We start from the raw sequence: 25,609 nt of genomic DNA, 5'->3' as shown, positions 1-25,609 counted from the left end.
TCAGGCAATTTTCAGCCAGAAAGCAAAGCAAGACCCTTGATTTTGACTGTTCGCAGCTCCGAAAGTCCCCATTTTGCTTGTTTGCAGCTCCAAAAGACCCCCTTTTGCAGGGGCAGCTCCCAAAGACCCACCACCTCAAAATTCGGGGAACATACCCACCAAATTTTGTTATTGTCCCCCCCCCCCGGCCGTATACCCTTGATAGTAAATAATAAATTATCTGGAGATCATTATCTTGAGATAATCAATTATCTTCAGATGATCAATTACCCTGAGATAATAAATTACCTTGAGACAATTATCTCAAGATAAATATATGGAAATAATAAATTATCTCAAGATAAATATCTCCATAATCTTTTTGTCCAGAGATAAATCCTGCGAAGATAAATATCTTGAGATAATAAATAATCTTGTCATGATAATAAATTATCTCGAAAAAATACATTATCTCAAGATGTTATTTATCTGGAGATCATAAATTATCTTGATAGTAAATTATCTTGATAATCTCTAGATGATTAATTTACCCTGAGATAATCAATTATCCTGAGATAATTAATCATTCTGAGATAATCCATTAACCTGAGACAATTATCTTTAGATAAATGGAAATAATGAATTACCATATCTCAAGATAAATATCTCCATAAAAACTTCTCTCTATATATCTTTTTGTCCAGAGATAAATATCTCATGCTGATAAATTATCTTGAGATAATTGATAAGTCACTCGAAAAAATACATTATCTCTAAATCTTTTTTATCTGGAGATCAATATGTTGAGATAATCTTGAGATAAATTATCTTGAAATAATAAGTTATAAGATGACTTATCTCAAAATAATTTATTATTTCAAGACTCTAATTTGTTATCTTTTATCTGGAAATAAGTGTCTCAAGAAATTATCTCGAGATAAGTTTTATTAATAAATCTCAAGATAACAAATTATCTCAAGAGAATACATCATCTCAAAACCTTTTTTCTGGAACTAATAAATTCTATAAAATAATCTCAAGATAAATATGTGGTGATGATAAATAGCTCTTATGATAAATTATCTCAATTTATATTTTTGAAGTTAAATATTATGGAGATAATAGTAATAATGTCAAGATGATAATGTATTATCTCAACTTAATTGGTCATCCAGAGGCTATTTAAAGCAAGTACATGTAAAAAGCTTTTCTTTTTAATTTTTTATGTCATGTAAAATTATCTGTTTTTTACAGGAAGCATGCATGATGGTTTGGAAAATGGACCTTGTGATGGCTATACCATGGACATAGGAAACCATTGATTTTTGAATCAACAGCGGGAACTATTCTTGGTGGTTATTCAATGGAGCTCAATGGATTTTTCAACATACGGATTTGTCGCAAACTTCTCACATAGCACTATAACATGATTAGTCGTTTGGATTTAAGTACCAGCATTCAGCAGTTGGGGAAAAAAATCAGCAGAGTTGAATGAAATACTTAATTGTTAGTAGTTAATGGCATTATGTCAAAGTCTGGCTAACTTTGCGACTAATTTATGAGACATTGCACTGTTTCACTGTTTGATGAACTCCAATAATAAACTAAAGGTTAGATCTGCACAATAATTATTTGTGAACAAAAATATTTACGAAATGATTGTGCTCCTGGAGAACAAAACTATGGTAAAGAGCTCCAGAATTACTCCAATAATTACATAAACAACTGAATAATGCACCAACTGCCTGCCAAGATTATAATACAGGACATTGATATGATACAGGGTCTTTGAAAGAGCTGTGCAGTCAGAAAATTTAATATATAATGGCACAACAAAAATGATCAGAATAGAGTATGATGTTGCGTAGTATTAAGGGGTACTACACCCCTCGATAAATTTGTGTCTATTTTGCATTTTTCTCACAAACTAATAACACAGTGATAACAAAAGTAATTATGTATATTATAGGGCAAGGAATCCAATTACTACACTGGAATTTCAGTGACCCAAGACAAGCAGTTTGTTATTTATGATAAGAAATAAGGTACCACTAGGATGTACCTCGTTTCCTATCATATACTAAACTGCTTGTCTTGAGTCACTGAAATTTCAGTGTAGTAATTGGATTCCTCACCCCATTATATACATAACTTTTGTTACCAGTGTGTTATTATTTTGAGAAAATGCAAAAATAGTCACAAATTACCACATGGGTGTAGTACCCCTTAAAGCATCTGCCAATTTTTTTTTTTAAATGTTGAAAATTGACCCATATGGTCTGGATAACAATTTGAAAATTGCACCTCAATAGGTGTATAGTGTATAATTTCTTGCATTCACAGTTCCGATTATTACAACATATGGGTCAAAAATATTTTTGCAAGCTATAAAATTTACCATTCTGAAATTAAAGAGGAAACCCAGCCAGAGCAGGCCTTCTGGGATAAACCAAACCTGCCTGGTTATCAAATTAGTTAGTGACAATTTACAAGTGACTAAAACTAATGCATATTTATACTATGCCAGTGTCATTTGTTTGGCAATATTTTCTTAACATGATCAAAGACATTTCACTCCCTGGAGGTTTGATTCACCCAGAAGAACTACTCTGGCAGGGCTTCCTCTTTAAGGTGGTACGTACTACACCCCCTGATAAATTTTGTGACTAATTTTGCATTTTTCTCAAAAAATAACTACACACTGGTAATAAAAGTTATGTATATTATAGAGGCAAGGAATCCAATTACTTCACTGCAATTTCAGTGATTCAAGACAGGTGGTTCATTATATAAATGGGGTATACATTCTAGCGGTACCTCTTTTCTTATCATAAATAACGTATCACTTGTCTTGAGTCACTGAAATTCAATATAGTATCTGGATTCCTTGCCCTATAATATACATAACTTTTGTTACCAGTGTATTATTATTTATAGTCACAAATTTATCAAGGGGTGTAGTACCACCTGCAAAAATAAAAACCTAGTAAAAATGTCCAGCTATGTAGTAATTGTGATGGTGCTCTTGGAGCATATGATCACAGTGAATCCATGTTGCAACCATGTAGCATCATAGGGCACGGGGCACATGCCCCCCCCCCAATCGATTGCAAAGTTTAGAAAATCCAATTGGAAAATTGCCGAAAAATGGATTGTGCCCCTCAATCAGCAACCCTCGAGTTAACCCACGGCACCCACAGCATTTTGCCGTGGGTGCCCATCCCCACTGCCATAATGCCCTCAAAATATGTCCTTTATCCAAGGCAGTCACTTGCCGTGCCCTCTAATGAAGTTGCCGTCGGTGTCCCGGCCCAGCCCCTTCATAATAAAATCATCTATCTATGTTTGTGTGTGTTTTCTTCACTTTTGAGAAATTGCCTTGGCACCCTTCTCAAATTTTCAACAGTTGCCATGATGCCCTCTTGAAATATTACAAACTGCCGTGCTGCCTTGCCTTTTGAGTGAAAATCCAAGGCAATTAACAACTTGCCCTTAATTCGAGGCCTGTCAATCAGACACAGATGCTTTAATTACCCCCCCAATATGATGACCTATGCTATGCCACTGATTACTTCTATTTGATCATTGATGGTGCGTAACATTTAACCTTGGTCCTTTTTGGCTCAAACACATAAAACTGGAATGAAAGCCCCAAGTAGGTCAAATTATGCATCTCTTGACTGGAATTTTCAAATTTTGCAAGGTTGTCAACCAACCATACTTCCATACAGCAATAATCAACAAAGAAAACAATGGCAAACCATCTTCTCTGCCACTGAACTATGCGAGTCTGATACCATTGTTTATATGATATTTACCCATCTTGCATGTATTTCTATTCCTACTCAAATGCAACACTGAAATAAATTCAAGCAAAGCAAATGATTATGCTTTTAATTTATTATTCTTTTCATTTTACACATACAAAGTCATGATTGTTAACATCATCTGCCAGTGATTGTGTTAAAAGTTACCAAATTTGCCTTCAATAATGTAAAGTAATTCTTCAGATACCATGTAAAGAGGTTTAATAAAATGTTATTTTTATATAGCATGGTTCTACTAAGTCTTGAGATTGTAGTCATTCTTCTCTCATCTTTAATGTCCATTTGCATTTTTCCCCATTTTTTGGCAATAGCTTGTGTTCATGGTGATCATAATTCAAAATCTTCATTTCATGAAGAACTAGCTCAGTTTGCTGATCGCAAGGCCATATATTCCCACATGACTGAGTTAGCTGGGAGTGTTTCAAAATACTTGCATTTCCCTGACAATAATGATATAAAATTGGATGGTTTGAACCCAATACATAAATTTATTAGTCGAGCTATGAGTTTTAAAATATTGGGCTGAAAACGAAGTCAAGTCCAATATTTTTTTAACTCATAGCGAGACCAATAAATTTTGTATTGAGTGAAAAAACATCAATTTATCATTATATTTTCAGAATCTTTTTGGTCAAAAACATGACTTTTAGTAAAAAATGTGATTTTTGTTAAAAAATGTGGTTTTTGGTCAAAATGTGATTTTTGGTCAAAAATGAGTTTTGGTCAAAAAATTGTGGAAAACAATTTTTTGGGGGAAAGTGAGCCTATCCAACAAAGTCCAAGTTTTGAGTCCAAGTGTTGATTATATTGGACTCTTTAACTCTGTACAAAGTATAGGAAGGAAGATTCTGAGAACATAATAGAAATAAATTGAGTGTATGGGCGAATGGGGTTAGTTGCACCTTTGAGTCAAAAGAGTTCAGTGTGGGGCACTAATTGGGGTATGGAGGACTACTTAGGTTAAATCATGATATGACTGCTCTTGTGTTTTTTTAACCAAGAACAAATTTGTTTATTTCCCAGGGGGTCACTCCCATTGTGGCATGTACACCATCCGCGATAATAAAAATGCGTAAAAAGGGTAGTTTTTCGTGTGTAGGCACGATACGTGTGTATCGTGTTTAAGGTGTTAAAAACAAAAAAAAAAAAAAAAAAGGGTAGCAAAATTGCAATTGCTAATACGTGGAAATGAAATTTAGGGTATGAAATTTTATGCAAGGAACAAAATCCCTGTATATGTTTAGGGTGTGAAAACAGGCGTGTGATATCTGTTTAGGGTATCGTTTTAGCCAAGGGTTAAATCCTTGTTTAAGGTGCATTTTAAAAGTTGATTATCGCGGGAGGTGTACAAGCCACAATGGGAGTGACCCCCTGCAGGTTTATTTAACCAGTCGGTCCGGGCAGACGCAAGCTCGGGCCCTGATAGGGCCAGGCTCAAACAAAAGGCTCAACCCAAAGCCTAAAAGCTTACAAGCATGATGTTCTCAGCTGTCTATCAATCTATCACTACAAGATTCCTATTTTGGCCATCTGCAGACTGGTACACACAAAGTAAGTACCAATTATGCCACTGCACAGGATCCACCAGCAGTGGTACTGCACTGGTTCTAAACTGGTACTGCACAGTACCAGCCAAGTACATGTACCTCCAACTACCTCAGCGATGGTGTACCTGTGCAGGCAGCCCAATATGAATCAGGTAGTGTAACTGAGCTTCATAATATGAATCCTAAAACACTTGTTGCCACAGTCCACTGCTTAGATTTAATTTCTAAATTGGAATGTAAAATCTAAAAGTTACTTGTCGATTGCTTGTTGCCACAAATGGCACAGTAGTACACCAGTACACAGACTCGCAGAGGAATGTTTATTGCAACTTTTCGATCTCAAATATGGTTCCTGACTACCAGTTGCCTGAGTTATCAGTTTCCAGGGCTTGGTCAATATTTTGCCTTACCACACACACCAACCTATAAATTAAAAAAGAAATAGAATAAAATATTATTTCACATCGAACAAGTTTTTACTGCAAATTGAAAATGATACGTGGGATACAATGATATTCTGGGAGACAAATTACTGCTGGTGGCAAACATTGGCAAAATGGTGCAAGTGATTATGAAAATGCCACTGTTAGCGACAACATTTCAAATTCATTTCAAAGCAGTTTGAGGTACCGGTACTCACGCTTTCTTACATGTAGCTCCAACTTCCACTGATATTCTCCGCACAAAGGTGTGAGGTGTACACCACAGCCACAAGAGGGCACACAGAAAAATAAATTATCAACAAATTCACAACTACTTTCCTCATATGAAGTTAAATTAAAGAAATCTTTTTTTTTTACATCAGTGTAAATTTTGAGCACATTTGAAGGTGTAAGGTGACCAAAACTGTGACTGAAACTATAGTCTCTTCCTGGAGACTGGCTTAATCACAAATGAATGAGCAAGGGTTTGCCGTAATAAATACAATGTACATTTGCCTACCAAATCACAGTTACTTGGCATGGGACAATTACATATTTAGCATTTTAAATAAAAAAAAGGATGATTTAAAATTGTATTTAAATATAATGCAGGTTTTTCACAACATCCTTAACCCTGCAGTCACAAGGCTGCTCACTACAAAAGGGTTGTAATGTTAGCAATACAGCAGGTTTTTTGGGTTGGATTATTTAATGAGTTTGTGTCCCTAAGTATGTGTAGTAAACTAAAAATCAGTGGCTAAAATACAATCTACATTGCAAATTCCTTTCTATTCAAAAACTAACTTTGCTGAAACTGCAGCCCATTCATGGTGGATGATCATGGAATTGTCTACATTAGGGACTGTTCACAAACACTTGTTGGGGGGGCTGATGCAAAAGGGGGGCTCTTAAAATTTTGACCCTTCTAGGGGAGAGGGCTCTGAAAAAATTGACCACAAATTTTCCCTGGAAAATTGAGTTTATGGGGTTGACCCATAATTTTCATGTGAAAAAGGGGGCCCTGAAATTTTGAGATCTGAAAAAGGGGGCCCCGAAAAATTTTCACGATGAAATTTTTTGCATCAGGGCCCCAACAAGTGTTTGTGAACGGTTCCTTAATCGATTTTACTGTATGATACATGTGTATATACTGAGGGGGTATCAAAAGTTTTGACATCACCCAGAAGTGAAAGAGCTATATTGATGAAATTTTGGTCCTTATGTACATGGTTCAAAAATGGTCTCATAAGTATGTTTACTTTCTTTCCAGGTGGCGCTAGATGGGCAGTAGGCACATTACCTTTTCATGATAAGATCCTCCACTTTCTTGAGTTTCTTCACTGTGGCCACGCCATCCATAAGTGATGGACGTTCACTTCTTGGCTAATCTGTGAGGGACATGTGGCCAGTTTGGAAATTCCTTTTTCAAAAAGCAACAGTGCAATATGATGGGCAATCATCACCGTAGATAGCTTTCATTTCATCATAGATTTTATGAGCATTGTAGGCCTAACCCTTCAAATGCAGGAACCCTAATCACACTACGTTCCTCAATTTTCACCATCTTGCAGGTTATGCGCCTATAGCTACTGCCCACCTAGTGCCATCTGGATAGAAAGTAAACTTATACTTATGAGACCATTTCTGAACCATAATGTACATAAGGACCAGTGATTACACTGACATAATTTCATCAAAATAGCTCTTTCACTTCTGGGTGATGTCAAAAACTTTTGGATACCCCTCGCATACAATGTACATGTCATACATCATAGACTTACTTGCAAACTCATTTTGTGTGGCATGGTGGTGCAGGGCTCTAGCCTTCTCCTGTCTTTTTCTCCTGATGACATGAAGAAAGAAATGCAAATTTAGATATCAAAATTTGAGGAAAATTGAGGTACATAATACATTAGATGCATGCATAAACTCCTCTAGTTGATTAATTTCACAAAAGTGAGGTTGAGCTTTACCCAAGGAAAATCTAGTACTTGGGTGTAAAAAAACAAGCAAACACAAACAGAGAAATATTGAAATTCCCAATGATTACACAGACAGTACAAGTACCCACACAGATTTGGTGCCCTAATTTGTATTTACGAACTACACTGTATTGGTAAGCACCGGAAAAATGTATGACTTTTTAGAGCAAATTTTGCGCATCAATTTCACAAAATTCCTGATTTGTGTGATTTATCATGTTTATCCATAATATTACCAAAATGTGTGCATTTTCCAAAATTTGCATTTTTTTAAATTAAATTACGCCAAGCAGAGTTGAATTCGTTAAAATTAAGTCCTATGAGCAGTGGCGTACCGTGGCCGCCCCTACCCCGGGGGGCTGAAGAAAATTCAATTTTGCCGCCCCTTCCTCAGCAGCCCGAAAAGGTTGCCCCAATTTTTTTACGGTCGTTTGAAAAAGCTAGCGCCCAAAAGCAACACATTTTGAATATATAGTACAATTTTTTCAAATTTTCCGCCCCTTTTTCTTTACTAATTCTTTTTGCCGCCCTTCTTCTTCCGCTGCCCTTCGATTTGGCCACCCCTGCTTTGACTCCGGGGCTGGTGCCCCCAAAGCCCCCAAAAAATATGCGCATGATGAGGGCGGTCGACTGCATATCCGTCAGTACACGCTTTTCAATACGGAATAAATGCTAACCTCATCGTGACATCATCCAAGCAGCAAAGTTCATTTCCCATGGAAAAAGCATGTATTGACGGATATGCAGTTTACCATTCTGCTATGGTCTATTTTCTATACCGGTACTTTTTTCTGCATGGATTGTATTACAGATCACCATGGGTTCTTTCAATTTTGTGAAAACTTATGGGTTTTTTTGGAAAATGAAAACTTAAAAAATGGGTATCTTGGAAAAATCTTAAAATTTGTGGCCAAACCTAAAATTAGCGATTATACCCAAAATATGTGAATGTTAGCGTTTCACATACATTGTACATATCTTTTCAGATTGATTTTTTTACTTCAATTACCAAGAATGAAGATGTAAATACATGATGAATTAATACATACCCTTTTCTTTCTTCCTTTGTGTGCTGCTTTGCTTGTAGCTCGATCTTCCCCGTCAAAAACAACTATGGGCGTAACATTTTGCCTAACCAACACATCTACTGCTTAGCAGAAATCATTGACATACCGGGGTACCTGTAAGAACAATAATTGCATAAAAGTGACATAAAATTGGTTGATATACAACTTGTCCCTATCCCAACCCACCCCTTGACCAGTAGCGTATCTGTGGCAGGGGTCACTCTACCCCCCATGGCTTTGACCATGAAGGAAAACCTGAAAAATTATGCTAAATCAGCCTATTTTACACCTCTGCCTGAGAAAATCTACCCTGTGACCGGGTAAATCTACCGCACACCAGGATTGTGCCCACTCTGACAAGTGACCCATACACGGTACACCACTGCCCTTGACAATATAGTCTACCTGTCCCTTGACAATATATATAGTCAACTACCTTAGCTTTATTACCTCCAGCAAGCAAGGGACAGGTTGGTCACTGGTCAGTGACGAGCCGTCTTCAAAAAATGGGGTGCGGGTGGACGCAGAGACAGGGTGGCATAGGAACGGCTTGTCATGTATTCTTAAAAATTTACTTCATTAGGAATGTGACAGGTAACATTAAAACCAATCAACGGTACAGGATGCTTTTTTGGTCACGCAGCTATAAAAAGACAATTTTCATGGTTTAGAATAGGAGATTAATGAAAAATAAGCCCTTAATCCTTTCCTTCATCACCGAATACAAGTCACACACTTAAACTAATTTCTTAATAATAGTATTGTAAATAATTGTGGTTCTTGAGAAATATGTCAATTATGAAGATGTTGTGTTTCAACTCTTTTCACATCATAATTACAGAACCACAAGATCCACAAAATTGTAACTGGATTCAGCACCACACCCGATTTAAAATGATCATAACAAATTTCACTACATGTAGATGGTATACCATCTACATTACATAGTATTTAATAAGCTTAAGCTTAACTTACTTTCGTGGATCAATTCCATGTTGTGCAGTGTACTTCGTTAATATTTATGTGTAGATCCATAAATTGATGCGTCAATACCTGCACTTCACCGCCCAAATCCGCGGCAGAAACCCTGGCAGAAACTTTATTTTCTATATTCTTGAATTTTGGGAGTAAAGATTGAATTCCCATTGTCACGATTCGATTGCAATCGTGTCGTGTGTTGAAGCTGGTCAACTCCGGGATTGTTATTTACGATCAGCTGATTGAAGATCACAGGCTGTTTTAACGGCTGATATCGCTAATTGTTCAAAATGCGCATGCGCTAGACATGCGCATAAAACAAATCGTGTTCCCGTGGTGTTGCCGTCGGGATTGCCCTGGAATTGCCAGAGAAGTATGACCCACCCCCCCTGGATGGAATATCAAAAACAATTTTGAAGGATATTGGCATAATCAACAAACTGAAATGTTACATGCCTGAATGGGTTTTGCATACACTATACTGTACTATATTCTAATTGAAAGAAGAGGGTAGTGTACACCCTCGGAAATCAACTTATAGAGTGAAGATAAAAGATTGGCCACGTATGATACGGGTTACTTTGCTGAATGTTTCTACGGATGTGGGCTGGGAGTCAAAATACCAACAGCAGGGCAGTCCCAGTTCATAACATTGCCAACACAGCATACAAGCATAGCAGGGACTCTTGGATTTCAACATAGAAAGTTTATATTAGAACCGAGCAAGTTAATGATGGTAATAACTCAATTGGGCTATTCCAATTAAAAAACACACTACCCCTATGGAAGATTTTGGAAATATCTTCCACAGGGGGAGTATGAATTTCAAATGGAATGAACACATCGGGTAGCTCCATTTGAAACTCAATCTCCCTCTGTGGAAGATTCAGGATGGATCTTTCTCAGAGGGTGTATGAAATTCAAATAGAGCAGCCTAATGTGTTCACTCCATTTGAAATTTATACTCCCCCTGTATTAGATATTTCCAAAATCTTCCACAGAGGTAGTATGTATTTTAAATGGAATGGCCCAATTTGCCCAATAGTCCAAATTCTGTGCAGGTGAATCAGATTGTGTTAATTCTTAGGTAATGCTTTACTGTGAACACTTTTTATAAATAACAAGGTCCTACCTGTGTTTCATACAATTGCTGTTTCTCTATCTGATAGTCCACAGGCATTGGCTGATCCAAATCCCAAGCATCAGTAACTGGAAGAAAGAAAATAAATAATACAGAACATAGTGATTACAATATACAGAAAAGAAACACATTTTGCATCTAAATGTGTTCGGACATCAGGTCCTGCTTTTTTGAATGGCCTTTCTCAGAGATGCCAGTCAGTGTTGTCAAAAAATCCTGAAATGACAAAAATTTCCTGAAATATGTATTTTGCCCATACATTTGTACAGGATCATCTGAGTAAAATTTCCTGAAGTCAGGAAATTTCCTGAAGACTGGCAACACTGCTTTCTCTTTCTATATCGGCCGATATCAAAGTGCTTATTGAACAATATAAACCTGATATCATTCAAGGCACCGAAACTTGGCTTTCGCCAACATTAAAATTCTGAAATCCTCCCGGACTCGTATGATGTGTTTAGGAAGGATAGGCAAGAGGGGATCCATGGTGGAGTTCTACTTGCGTGCAAGAAGGATCTCATCATGACAAGGCGGGAAGAATTTGAAACAGAAAATGAACTCATGTGGAACCAACTTGAACTCCAGGGGCGCCACACTCGCTACTGATTGGCACCGTTATAAACATAAACATGACAATGTAAAATTTGTCACCGATCTTGAGGTTTCTCTTGACAAAATTGAAAAGAAAGGCAAGGGCTATAACATTATCCTGGCAGGCGACTTCAATCAAGCAAATATTGACTGGAAAAATAGCACAGTCATCCGCGATCACCCGCATCTAAATCCACAGCAGAGCTGCTTCTTGAGACTACAACAGGTTTTGGTTTAAACCAGCATGTGTTGGAACCTACAAGAAAAGACAGTATCTTGGATCTTGTATTCACTAATAATTCAAGTCTTGTGAGAGATGTCAAAGTTGATCCAGGACTCAGTGATCATTACATGGTAATCACCGACATAGATTTGAGAGCAAAATGGAAGAGACAACCAAGACGGAAGTACTTGTCAGGCGGAAGGCAAATGAAGATTTGATTAATGAGGAGTTGAGTACCTTCAAGGACAAGTATTTTAGCATGGGAAATGTCTCTGTGCAAGAAAAGTGGGACAATCTTGAAAGTGAAATAAAGACAGTCATGAATAAGCATATTCCTCAAAAGACAGCTGCTAAACCAAACAGTTTGCCATGGTTTAAGAGATCACACCACAGACTCAGACGCAGGAAGCAGAGGGCTTTTTAACAAGGCGAAAAAAGTCGCAAAGTAGTGATGACTGGAAAAAATTTTTGTCTTGCCAGAAAGAACTTAAGAAATCTCTCAATGAATCCGAAAGCGTGAGTTTGTTGCAAATAATCTTACCACTGCAATGAAAGAGAACACCAAGCAGTTTTGGTCATACATGAAAAGACTGGGTAAAAGTGAAAGCGGTGTCGCAGATCTCAAAGTTAACAATAATATCATTAGCGATGGGAAGGAAAAAGCAGAGGCTTTGAACGCACAATTTGCTAGTGTCTTTACAAGGGAAGACAAGGAAGCGATTCCTACACTTGGCAGTAGCAGTATTCAAGACATTCCAGATTTAATTATTCATGAAAAGGGGGTTTTAAAGCAACTCCAAGAACTGTCTCCGAATAAAGCAGCAGGACCTGATGAGATACCTCCATGGTTTCTCAAAATGTTTGCTGAGAAACTTGCGCCGATATTTACAGACTTGTTCCAAGCTTCTGTTGATCAAGGGACTCTCCCCATCAATGGAGGGAGGCAAACATTTGTGGCAGCTTTAAAAAGGGAGTCAAAGCCGTGCCTGAAAATTATAGACCCGTTTAGCTAACAAGCGTCAGCTGCAAGATTCTGGAGCACATTATACATTCACATGTTATGGATCACTTGGAGCAGCATAATATTTTGGTTGATTCACAACATGGCTTCAGATCTAAGCGCTCCACTGAAACTCAACTCATTTTAACTGTTGATGATATTGCAAGAGCTTTGGAACAAGGGGACTCAGTGCACATGGCAGTTCTAGACTTCTCCAAAGCCTTTGATAAGGTTCCTCATGAACGCCTTCTGAATAAGCTTCATCATTACGGGATTAGAAACAACCTTCATCAATGGATCAGAAGTTTCCTATCAAATAGGACCCAGAGAGTTGCATGTGAGGGCAATTTTTCATCACCTCAAGAGGTCCTTTCTGGAGTACCACAGGGGACGGTGTTGGGGCCGTTGTTGTTTTTAACCTATATAAACGACCTCCCGGACATGTTGAGCAACCAAGTAAGACTCTTCATGCAGACGACTGCCTGGTGTACTCTACAGTGTCAAATGAAAGGGACATGGACTCTCTACAAGCTGATCTAAAATCTCTTGAAACATGGCAGGAGACCTGGAAGATGAGCTTTAACCCTTCCAAATGCACGGTCATGGAAATTTCTTTGAAGAGAAACCCTCCACACAGAGACTATATTTTCTGCGGGCAAGTTTTACAGCAGCCAAACTCAAATCCTTACTTAGGGGTGCAGCTGGATAATAAGCTGAACTGGGGAGAACATGTTACAAACACAGTTAACAAAGCAAACCGGACTCTGGGTTTCCTGAGGAGAAACTTGTGGTTTTGTCCAGGGGAAGTGAAGTCTACTGCATATCTAACGTTAGTGCGTCCAGTCTTAGAGTATGCTGCGTGTGCATGGGACCCATACAGGGCGGGACTCATAAAGAAGATTGAAAGTGTGCAGAGAAAGGCTGCAAGATTTTGCACAGGGGATTACCAAAGAGAAAGTAGTGTCACTCAAATGCTGGAAGATCTCGGATGGGACACTCTAGCTGTCAGAAGGGAGAGAAATCGTTTAGCTATGTTTTACAAAATCCAAAATGAGTTGGTAGGAATCAACAAAGAAGCCTATATTCAAACTTCTTCTGCTGCGGGTTTGAGAAGAAACCACCACCTACATGTTGAAATTCCATTCATCAAGAAGGACGTCCTATAAAAACTCATTTTTCCCAAGAACTGGAAGGGCATGGAATTCCCTCACTCAAACCACTATATCAGCCCCATCTTTAGATATATTCAAGAAAAACCTCTAGCTTGCAGGTCACCAAATAGTTAGCGATTTGCGGTTTTCGCCCTGCTGACTACAACTTCAGAAGGTTCAGAAGGTATTTTATATATGCATGTAGGCCTAATGCAATAAGCTAAACTCTTGGTTATTTCAGCAATGACATAGGCATGCACAGTCAGAATAATTTTAAAAGAGTCATTGCGAGAAACGATCTGAGACAGAGAATCGATTCCCTCTTAAATTAATCATTTATCATTTTTCTCAAAAATTATAGCACATTGAAGACAAGTAAGATATGTATATTATAGGGGCAAGGACTACAACTACTGTACTGAAAATGCAGCAACTCAAAGCAAGTAGTTATTGATTTATTGATCAAATATTGGTTTTCCCTCATTTTTGACTGTAACTCCACAACTGTTGTCTGTGCGGAAATAAAATTTCCAGTGCAGTAGTTGTAGTCCTTGCCCCTATAATGTACATATCTTACTTGTCCCCAATGTGCTATAATTTTCAAGAAAAATGCAAAAATAAGCACAAAATTGAGCAGGGGTGTAGTACCCCCTTAAATCGATTTGCCTCTTCTAAAATTATCTTGTTTGCAAGAATTTTATTCTCCTAAATTCATCCCTATTCCAAACGCAGTAAGTTAAGTTGATTCTTTTAAAATGAGCATGATGCATTTGTTAGTATCATTTTGTATTCACGCAAGATCGAAACTGCACCACCGATTACAAATCCCATAGAGGTTGTGCATATGACGTATCATACTGTAAATATGGCGGATTACTCAAATGCATTCAACAAAAGCATGATTGCAGTCTACCACGACAGTTCGTCTCACACACATAACAAATGCACTACGATCAAATAGGTTGATGACAACATTTGATTGAATGGACTACACTGCGCCATGATTACTTACGGTGAAGGACACCGGTTCAAATCCTGTGTTTAGAGCCAATTGATAAAAGCATGCAGGCTTACGTGTGGACAAACATTATTTTGACCCTTTGCCGTAAAACTGGTGCCACATTTGTAATTTACATTCTTTTTCAGTCAATTTTTCACCAAATACGCAACAAAAACTTGAAACAGATTTTTTAACTGTGAGAAATCAACCTTTGAAATTGGGTTAAGTTGTTTTTGGTCCACGCTGTAGAGTTAGTCAACCATTTCCCCAATGTTTCAGTACAGGCAATGTTTGTGCTATTACATGACTGTATACGCCCAATCGCTATTGTAACTTCCGGGTTTTTGGGACACTTTGACCTCTGACATATCGAGGAAATTGCTGTAATTATTATTAATTTGTTTATTATTGTCATAATCTTATCTTTAAAAATATTTAAATAATTAATTTATTCAATAATTTTTTTTGGGTTTGTTTTCATTCTTTGTAAGCAAAAAAACCAATTTTTCTGAATTTTCTAAACAGGTCAGAGGGCAAAGTTTCCCAACACTGCAAAAATTGTCCCACAATGCATTGCAAATTTCCAATGCCGATTTGGCTTATTATGGTTGTAGATTTGGTCAACAATTTCTCCAATGTTTCACTACAGGGAATGTTTGTGCTATGTGGGGCCGTAGTGATCAGCGACAACCTGTAAAGTGTGCTGAGGCTTGAGTATCAACGTCTAGGCGTTGTGCCTGTGGGTAGCGTACTATAAGTCACTGCACTTTTTTTTAACATGACTGTATTATGGTTGTAGAGTTGGTCAACAATTTCCCCAATGTTTCACTACAGGGAACGTTTGTGCTATTACATGACTGTATAATGGATGCATCTCTGGTCACCAACTTCCCCTATGGTTCACTACAGGGAATTTACCATTACCCTGTGGTGACATCATCACAGGGTAATGGTAACAAAAATGACCTGGTGTGAAATATCGAGGAGATAGGCAGAATATTGTATGGCACTGAGATGTAGGGATATTTTCATGCCTTATATCATATGATCTAGCATCACTCACCAATACCAGCGTCAACATATTTTGATCTTCTGTATTCCCTTTCTCTCTTCACAGCTGCAAGGTATTTTGTCCTCTCCACTACCATTCTGAAAAATTATTGAAATTACAATTAAAGAATGTGGACATATACAGTGCGCAAAAGAATTAACCCTAACCCCCAAAAATCTTACAAAATCTTACGATGAAGTGTTATATGCGGACGGAATTGCTGGCCGGGCAGCAATAACCCATGTAGCTACCGGTCCGTGATCGTGTGCTTGGCATGCGAGGGGTCAAAGGTTCGAATCCCGGGGGTGCCAAGTCAAAAATTCTTCTTCTCCTTGACTTTTTCGGATCTTCTTTGACTTCCGATCCCAAAAAGCAGGGTCCAGTGTTAGGGTTAACTAAGATGAATTTTTCCAGATTAGAGCCTACCCTAACCCCCAAAAATCTTACAAAATCTTACGATGAAAAAATCTGTGCATGCATGAATCCCAGGGTCTGCGATGACGCAATCACCCCAAGCGTTATATGCGGACGGAATTGCTGGCCGGGCAGCAATAACCCGTGTAGCTACCGATCCGTGATCGTGTGCTTGGCATGCGAGGGGTCAAAGGTTCAATCCCGGGTGCCAAGTCAAAATTCTTCTTCTCCTTGACTTTTTCGGATCTTCTTTGACTTCCGATCCCAAAAAGCAGGGTCCAGTGTTAGGGTTAAGGTACCAGTTATGTTCACCCCCTGTTTATCCTAAAAAAGACAGATATGTCCATTATTCCAAAAAGGGTTAAAGTTACGATTTAGGGCACTTTAGGTTAGGGTTTGAGATCAGATTAGGGTGAGAGTCCCAGACAAACAAGTACCTAGACAAACGACTTTGCTTCACGTAGTGAAGTCAACACACCGAGCACTACTATAACACTGCTTAGCAACGATTTGGACAAGGACACATACCTGGACGCAAACAAGCAGACATGCTCGCGTCTACGGAACATGTTGCATTTGACGCAGGCGATAATGGCGCAGCAATCACGCAAACGACTGCATCTTTCTCTCCAGACATGAACACTTATTTCTCCGCGTCCGACCACCCGACCAAAATCACCTTGAATATGTGGCTTCATCTTCTGTCATGGTTAGGGATGGGCACTCATAGGTCTAGGTGGTATGTCTATAGTGAGAGTTACGTTTAGCCAAGTGGGAGAGAAAGGTGGAAGCTTCATCACCATGAAAAATATTATTGGGCTACTGAAAAATCTGGTAAGTTACTGTGAACTTCTGGTACGTAACACTGTTGCAGATGGGTAGGGGGATTTTTCAAAACTGGGAACGTGCTTGATCCTCCAAATTAATTACTATAGTTTGATCAGCTCGTAATCGGCGGGCTTATAACATCACGGATTAACATCAATATATTTTATTTTGAGACTTGTCTTGTGACATTTAACAAGAAGCATAACAAATTATTTACTTTGTCTACTTTCTTTAACACACGCAAAATATAGACCATACAGGTCAACTATATCCAGCGTAGTGGTAAAAGCCTAACAATTCCCGTCGATTACGAGTTGAGGAGAAGGTCATTTTTGGGAGGGGTCAAAATTGGCTGTTTCTGAAATTGCATAAATAATTTCCTTTTTTTGATTGAGGCATTTTTTCTTCATTCAGGGAAACATTTCTTTTCTTGATTAAGGCACATATTTTCGATAGTGAGGGTGTAGGTGGCCATTTCTGGTGGGGAGGTGGTTAGATACTACTAATTAAATTTTTAGGTGGGTCATATTTGGGGAGGGGTCAGTGTTTCTAGAATAAAATTTTTGTTGGTGTTGCCAGCACCAGGAATTTCCACCCAATTAGTTGACTTTAAAAGTGGAATTAATGACAATCTCTATTCATGTGTATCTCATGTCCACAGTGGTCCACTTGGATGCAAAATATTATGCACTTAACCCCATGAGAACTACCTGCCGATTGGCAAAAAAGAAGTTTGCGTTATCAATTGGCCCAATCAGCAACATTGTTAGAATAATTTCACCACGCAAAAAAATTGGGCTGAATCATTCTGATTGGTGATTAAAGTGACTAATTTCCATCAAGGTTTTGCAACCTTGTTGACAAAATTGCACCTGCACGGACATACAATTATTAAACCTTAACGGGAAGTCCGACTTCACATCAAACAACCTCTACTCACCTATCCCATGATTCATAGAGTATAAAGAGACATATAAGTGCTGCCAGGAAGACCAAACATGCCATTGCTAGGACAGCCCATCCTACGTATGAGGCGTACGGGTATAGGTAATCTTTGCGGATATGAGCAGGTCTGATACCAGGGGATTCTCCATCTGCTAATGGGGATATTATAGGTAAGCATTGGTCTTTGACTGGGTTAGCATCCCAAGCACTGTAATGAATACAAAATGGATTTCTATTAATTATAAATAAACAGACATAGAATATCAACACAACATGCAAATCAACACATTAATATTCATAAATATGCAGATAAATAAACTATACAGCATGTTTCATCATACTAACAACTTTGAAGCTCATCGGCTGTTGCATTAAGGTGGTCAAATTGATTAATAATATCACCCTCAAAACATGCAAATAATCTTATTTGTAACAATGCTGACTAACCAAAACGTATTCAGCACCAGAATGCATCATGCTCTACCACCCTACATTGGTTGTTGCATCTACATCATAAAGTGGATTGACAGTATTTTGTTCTACCCATGCAGACAAAGTATGACAAGCCATCCATCCCATATTTTTTTTTTAAATCACCATCTTACCTCTTAATTTCCCAATACTTGGCGAATACACCTGTTTTGTCATGGATGGCATACACCCACAAATCAGTTCTGAAATTAGAATCAAAAACATACCTAGTCAGCCTCCAGCATCTCAGTGCTATTTGCAGGCAAATAAACACAAAAAAGAGAAGAGAAGAGAGATGAAGAGGAGAAGAGAAGAGTAGAAGGGAGGAGAGGAGAGGAGAGGGGAGGGGAGGGGAGGGTAGAGGAGAGGGAGGGAAAGGGGAGGAGGAAAGGAGAGGAGAGAAGAGAAGAAAAGAAGGGAGGTAAGGAAAGGATAGGCCCATGGGAATTAAAGTTTTAGATTTGCGTCCGTTGCTTTTTCAAATCACATGTGGCTGTTTTCCATTATTCATTATTACTTTTTAAAGTGAATGCATTGAACAGATGTATAGTTCTTGAGTGCACAGATCAAAGCTATTATAGCGGTATATAGATACGATCTAGCATGATAAGGAAGCCCTAGATGCCAATTATTGCGTAAGTAAAGAGTTCACAGGCAGCTTGTTGATCCCGAACTTTAAATTTTTGTTTCAGAACCTTGTTTTATGGAAATAATTTAAAAAAAATTTAAATAACAAAAATTTCATGCGGTAGGTTTCAAAGCATGCGGGAGGAGGAAAAAAGAATAAATAAATACATTCAGACACAATAAAATCCATGGTTCTGAAAAGATGAAGGTCTCTCTATAAACTGAGCCCAGATACACTCACAGAACACGTACCTCGGCGTTGAACTTAGCAATGATTTGAAATGGTCTACTCACATCAATCAAACTGTTACCAAGGCTAATAAAATGCTGGGCTTGCTGAAGAGAAATATATACTACTGCAACAACAGCACTAAGTCTATTGCCTACAAGTCCCTGATAAGACCCAAGCTAGAGTACTGCTCCGGGATCTGGGATCCACAGCACAAATCAGATGGGGATAAGTTCGAAAGAATAAAAAAAAAAGAGCTGCCAGGTTTACTGTTGGCGACTACAGCAGGGAGTCCAGTATCACTAAAATTCTTGCTGATTTAGAGTGGGAACCTCTTCAGGACCGTAGGACCAAATTACGCTTGACGACCATCTACAAAGAAACTCACAGGTATATACCAAGTAACATCAAATGTCATCTTCGAGATATAAATTCATCCAGTCAACCCAGGACCAGGCAATCGGGGGCCTTATCTTACAACATAATCACCACAAACAAAGACTGTTATAGGCACTCGCTATATCCAAAGACTATTCGCGAATGGAACCAACTCGACCAGAACCTACGCACCGCACACGTCAAGACCTTCAAGACCAATCTAGAAACCATCAACATCAAGACGCTGACTTCAAAGGCCCACTTTAATATTTAACCGCGACTTTGCACATGACCCCCCCCCCCCCCCAACGTATGCGACAACCAGAGATGGTGATTGTACGTGGCAAGACAGATACAGACAGATACGTGGCAAGACAGATACAGACAGATACAGAACATAACTGTAATTACACAAACATGGAAAAGAAACCTGGAAAAGACAGCAAGCAAAGAAAGATCTTGTACATACCTGTCTGGATCTACGGTGGTGAACCCGTTCTTCTCTTCTATGTACTTAGCGCGGACAAACTCCACTCTCAGGATATAATGGGTCATACCCTGAGAGAAACACCTGTGAGAATAAAAAGACAAAAAAACATGAACACTTTATTTGTTTACGTTGATGATGACTGAAGAAATAGCATGTTTGTTCGAAAGGTCATTAGTCCGAAAAGGGTTAGGGTTTAGGGCAATTTCGGTTAGGATTATTGTTAGATTTATGGTTACATCAAGGATGAATTAGAGCATGTAGTGCCATGGACCGGAGACCTGACACATGGATCCGAGGACAATGACATCATATTTTTTTAAACTTAAGTCTTGATACAATACACTGTTTTACATTGGCTATATTTCTGATGGCAGCAGCATTTTTCTTAAGAATATGTATAGCTTATAATTAAAGACATAGATAAAAAGAATTTATCGTGTCTGATGTCACTGTCAATTAGATCTTTGATTGGTTTACACAGGTTAATAGCGCGTAAAAGGAAGACCGATCTATCTGGTGCTGATCGGAGAAAATGAATAGCAAGTGAAAAATTATGTACTTTTACAAGGCAAAAAGCAGCTTCTCTAGGCATTGTTGACATGGTGCCTTCGCGGAAGAAAGTTTCCTACTATAAAGACCTAACTTTTGAGATGGTTTGCATGTTTGAAGGTGCAAAATTAACAATAGGGCGCCCCAATAAACTGCCCCGTTCAGCAATTCATCATCACGACACTTGTAAACAAACCCTGCTCGAGTTTGATTGACAGATGACATCAGACGCGATAAATTCTTTTTATCTCTGTCTTTAATTATAGGGTTATGGCAACTGAGAGTTGAGAGATAGGGAAAATATTAGGGTACTTTATCAGGTTGCTGGACTAATGATCCTTCAGACTATCACCGGCCCTGTGACCCATTTTTTTGCTAACCCTTTTATATAATACATATATTTCACATTCAAAATTTACACAAATAAATAAATAAATAAATAATTAAAATTGGGCCATTCCATTTAAAATCCACACTACCCCTGTGGAAAATTTAGCTAAAGTATTCCACAGAGGGAGTATGAATTTTGATTCTTAGTCAGTGGGAGTGGTCTAGTTCGAGATACATATAATCTGATTTTTGGACAATCGCATGATTTCGGGCGCCGTCTATCAGGCCGTAGAGGACCCCACGTCATCATGAATGTTGATAACGCGTAACACGCTTGTAGAGGTGCACGCATGTATCGTGTTGTAAGCATAGACTAGTGCAGAATACTCACACACGCTAGCAGTACGTGCAACAGAATACATGAAGTAGTAAACAAGTTTCGTTCATTTTATAATCAGGGGAGTTTTTATGACGGTAACTTAGTTTTTGCTTTAAAAATAGTTTACAGTTATTGAAATAATATTTGACTAAGAATGATAATGTTGGACCTGCCTGTCGTCTATCACACGGTAGAGGATAGTAAAAACAAAAATTCCTATCGTTTATTCTCTAAATAGAATAGGAAATTGGGTAACTTCCATTTGAAATACTCACTCCAGTTGTGAAAGATATAGGTAAAGCCATAATACTGGGGGAGTATGGGTTTCAAAATGATTAACCCTGACCAGTTACATTTGAAAAACATACTCCCCTTGTAGAAGATATTTCCAAAATCTTCCACAGGCATGTGGACAGCCAACCAGGCAACCATTTGGGCAAAAACATAAACCCCACATAAGTGTGGGGCCAGAAAGTTGATCAAACCTATGGCTAATGGAAGTTATATTTGACTTGTTAGTGCAGTAAATATAAGATTCAACCTTTTATCATATTAGGGCTATACAGTATTATATATACCGTATTCGTTCCAATAAGCGCCCATGCCCCAATAAGCGCCCACCCAGCGACTTTGCAACAAACACAATATGAAATTATTAACCGCCCATCCAATGTTGTCAAAATACTTCCAGTAAGCTTACCTGTCGAATGATTTTACATGCATGCATGAGGGAAATTGAGCATCATAAGTATCCAAAATGTTCACCAAAATTAAATTATGACGCTATTTCATAGTGTGCAGATGTATAGATATTAAAAATACTTCACAATAACCACCTGCAAATGCCTTTAAAAGGCCAAGTTTGAGCTAATTCTGTCTCAAATTCGTATTTTTTGCCGGCGCGGCAGCGGCCATCTTTATAGTGCGCCCTCAAAAACATTTTTTCAATATAATATTAAATTAAGACACATATGAGGGCGCACTAACTGAGAGTAACTAAATACTTTCAGACGGTGATTGATGACTAAAACCAGGTAAAAAATAAGCGCCCACCCAAAATGACTTTGTTAAGCGCCCTGGGTGCTTATTGGAATGAATACGGTACTTACTTTGCAAGCTCTTCAGCCTGTCCTACTATCATCTCAGGTGGCGAGTCTATTATAATGATAGCATGCTCAAATGAGTACAATACTTTGATCTGCAAGATAGATTCATCACAAATAATCACAATTAGTGTTTAAGGGATCTAAAATGAGCGTTTATTGCGTTTCGACAGTATTTTTTGTGGGACATGAGAGCACCTCAGACCTATCGAATTGCATTCTGAATACGAAGCATGTCTTTCTGATATCAAATAATTTTCATTTTTTGAAAATCACAATATAATACAAATTTTATGACAAATTATAAAATGATATTTTTCACATTTTTGATATATAACAGTCCTTGAAGTAAATTATATAAATCTAATGATATATTCTTAAAGTGTATGTAGCAGGGAGGAAAAGCCGACGGTCAAATGAAAATTTTGACCTTTCATATTGAAGATATGGATTTGTTTCCCAAAAAGACCTAATTTTTTTGGGTGTTTTGGGAAAAAATCCATATCTTCAATACTGAAAGGTCAAAATTTTCAATTGATCGTCGGCTTTTCATCCCACCTACATACACTTTAAGTATAAATCATCAGATTTATAAAGTTTACTTCAAGTACTGTTAAATATCAAAATATCAATTTTAATGATTTGCCATAAAATGTGTATTAAATTGCAATTTCAAAAAATCAAAATCGTATTCAGAATGCAATTCGATATGTCTGATGTGCTCTAATGTCCCAAAATAAATACTGTCCAAACGTTCATACCCCAGCCCTTAAAGCCAAGCATGGGAAAAACATAAAATTGCTTTTACTGTAATTATTAGATGACATTTTCAAAGATCAAATTTTTGATGTCCTCTTGTCTTGTGGTAGTTCAAGCTTATGGGTTTGAATCCATGCCATGCTGTGTTGTGCACTTAAAGGGGCATTTCGTGATCCACAGCCTCATCCCCCCACTTTTCCCAAAAAAAGTTGAGATTTTTTACACCACTGGATACCTCTGGCTACATAATGTTTATGTTCCAAATATTTCTTGCAGATTAATTCGCTTAGCAAAAATATCGCCAAATTTGAATTTCGTTCTGGTGCACCAGAACGAAATTACAACACATTGTCTATGGAGCAGTGTAATACACATAATCATGCATAACTCGCAAAACGCAAAAATCGGAATCAACTGAAATTTTGGAAATAACCTTTTTTTTTTTTTTTCTAATTAAAAATGTCATAAAAAGAGGATGCTAGGATCACGAAATCCTCCTTTAAAGACTCTTCACCCTATTGTCTCTGCCCATCCAGGTGTACAAATGGGTGCTAGCTTTATCAAATGCCAGGAAGGTAACAGGCTCGCTAGTGGAGGAGGCATAGCGATATCCCCGCAGCGACAATTCATGGAGGAGTCTGCCTCAATCACTTATTGGTTCTTTCACATCATTAATATTAATGAGTTATATAAAAGGAGACCAGTCTTAATTTCCCTACCTTGGTTGGTATGGACACAGATCTCATATCCATATAATTTGGATCTGTGTTTACATCAGTCACAGTCACAACGTATTCGCAGAACACTTGTTCCAACCAAATATCTGTCTTATCTACATCCAAGTAGCGATACACCGCATCTCTTGAGAGTAGTGTGCCCTGGTTGTTCAGTTTTAATATGGGTAAACCTGTACAGACGATGTTTTGTAGTGGGGGTTGGTAGACGGAGAGTTCGTACACCAAGGAGTGGTTCAGGTCACGATCAGTAGCCTGTTTTAGGAAGAATTCAAAATGGATACACAGATATGAATATCTAACCTATACTAAAACAGTATATTGATGAATGCAATAATTGTTTCATGATAAATTTGCTAAATACAGGCTCTCCGCATTTCATAATTTCAATCCACAAAGCATTTCAATATTATTTTCATGAAACATTCTAATTAATCACAGGATTATTTCAAAATTTTACTGTCCTTTACAGGCAGACTTATAAGTTATAATGGTTGTATGTATCAGATCGCTCTATCGGAAAGCAGAGGAGGCTTAAAGGCATTCCTACAATGCACTATGATTGGGAAATTTGATCAATATAACCTAATTTTAAAGGCAAAGTCCTCATTGCCACACACACAAAATGGTAATTTTAAAACTGAAGCCAACGAGCTAATAGTTGAGACTTATGACTGATATTTGATTTTCTCACAGGAAACATTCATATTGTCCCACTGCATTAATTTTGTTCCTAAGTCTCGATGTTTTGAATGTTAAATAATAGGATGAAAACACCAGATATTTGCACACAATCCCAATGTAAGGTATGATCAACTGTACCACATGTGTACAAAAGCCAGACATACAAGGTCAGAAACCCCATTGGGTTGTGGGAATGTCTTTAAACATCCTCTGATCGGAAAGTGAGTTAAACATATCCATCGGGAGTCACTGCCATGTCCACCATCAAAGTGCTACCAGGTGAGCTCAATCTATTTGATTTTGGCCACGACTAAATTACTGTTTGTATGTCATCACTGGCAATGTCTGACACTTCATTTCAACTTAAGTTTGGAAGTGATGTCACTACTTCAATATGTGGTTGTGCCACAAGTGTGTCGACAAACCACCCTTGTGCAGGTGTATACTCTGTAGGGTTAGGTTAGGTTGGGAGCTACCTACATCACTACCAAACTCACAGTGAAATGAGGAATTGTCTGGAAGAGGTTCATTTGCATAGTTCAATGTTGAAGAAGAGAATCCAGAAGGATTCGTCGCAGGGGAGACAACTAAAAAAAACCAATAAAAATCAAGGGAGCATAGCATTCAACCTCAGTCACATTTATGACCATTTGATCCAGAACAATTCCAGAAACACTACATCTTCTAGAAACACCACCAGTGTTGCTGGAACAAGTCATCACTCATGACT

At 38.0% G+C, this 25,609-nt stretch overlaps 1 protein-coding gene and 1 long non-coding RNA gene across 2 annotated transcripts in view; both read right to left on the bottom strand.

The window, feature by feature from the left end:
• LOC140171838 (uncharacterized) overlaps window positions 1-25,609 on the bottom strand; it is a 38,730-nt gene that overhangs the window by 3,065 nt on the left and 10,056 nt on the right. Inside the window, exons 7-13 of the mRNA XM_072195166.1 lie at window positions 24,181-24,450; window positions 22,709-22,797; window positions 20,321-20,422; window positions 18,752-18,820; window positions 18,142-18,354; window positions 15,972-16,057; window positions 10,935-11,011 (exon numbers count right to left, since the gene is read on the bottom strand). Coding sequence (XP_072051267.1) covers window positions 10,935-11,011; window positions 15,972-16,057; window positions 18,142-18,354; window positions 18,752-18,820; window positions 20,321-20,422; window positions 22,709-22,797; window positions 24,181-24,450 — 906 coding nt within the window. The remainder of the gene's footprint in view (window positions 1-10,934; window positions 11,012-15,971; window positions 16,058-18,141; window positions 18,355-18,751; window positions 18,821-20,320; window positions 20,423-22,708; window positions 22,798-24,180; window positions 24,451-25,609) is intronic.
• Window positions 4,437-9,979, bottom strand: LOC140171837 (uncharacterized). The gene is made up of 4 exons (XR_011861650.1): window positions 9,800-9,979; window positions 8,807-8,938; window positions 7,557-7,618; window positions 4,437-5,776 (listed from the first exon to the last, which is right to left on the bottom strand). It is a non-coding gene; the product is annotated as an uncharacterized lncRNA (long non-coding RNA).

Source organism: Amphiura filiformis, chromosome 15 (assembly GCF_039555335.1).
Source record: "Amphiura filiformis chromosome 15, Afil_fr2py, whole genome shotgun sequence".
Classification (NCBI taxonomy): domain Eukaryota; kingdom Metazoa; phylum Echinodermata; class Ophiuroidea; order Amphilepidida; family Amphiuridae; genus Amphiura; species Amphiura filiformis.
The sequence above is the reverse complement of the archived record's forward strand: the minus strand, read 5'-3'. Positions and strand labels throughout refer to the sequence as shown.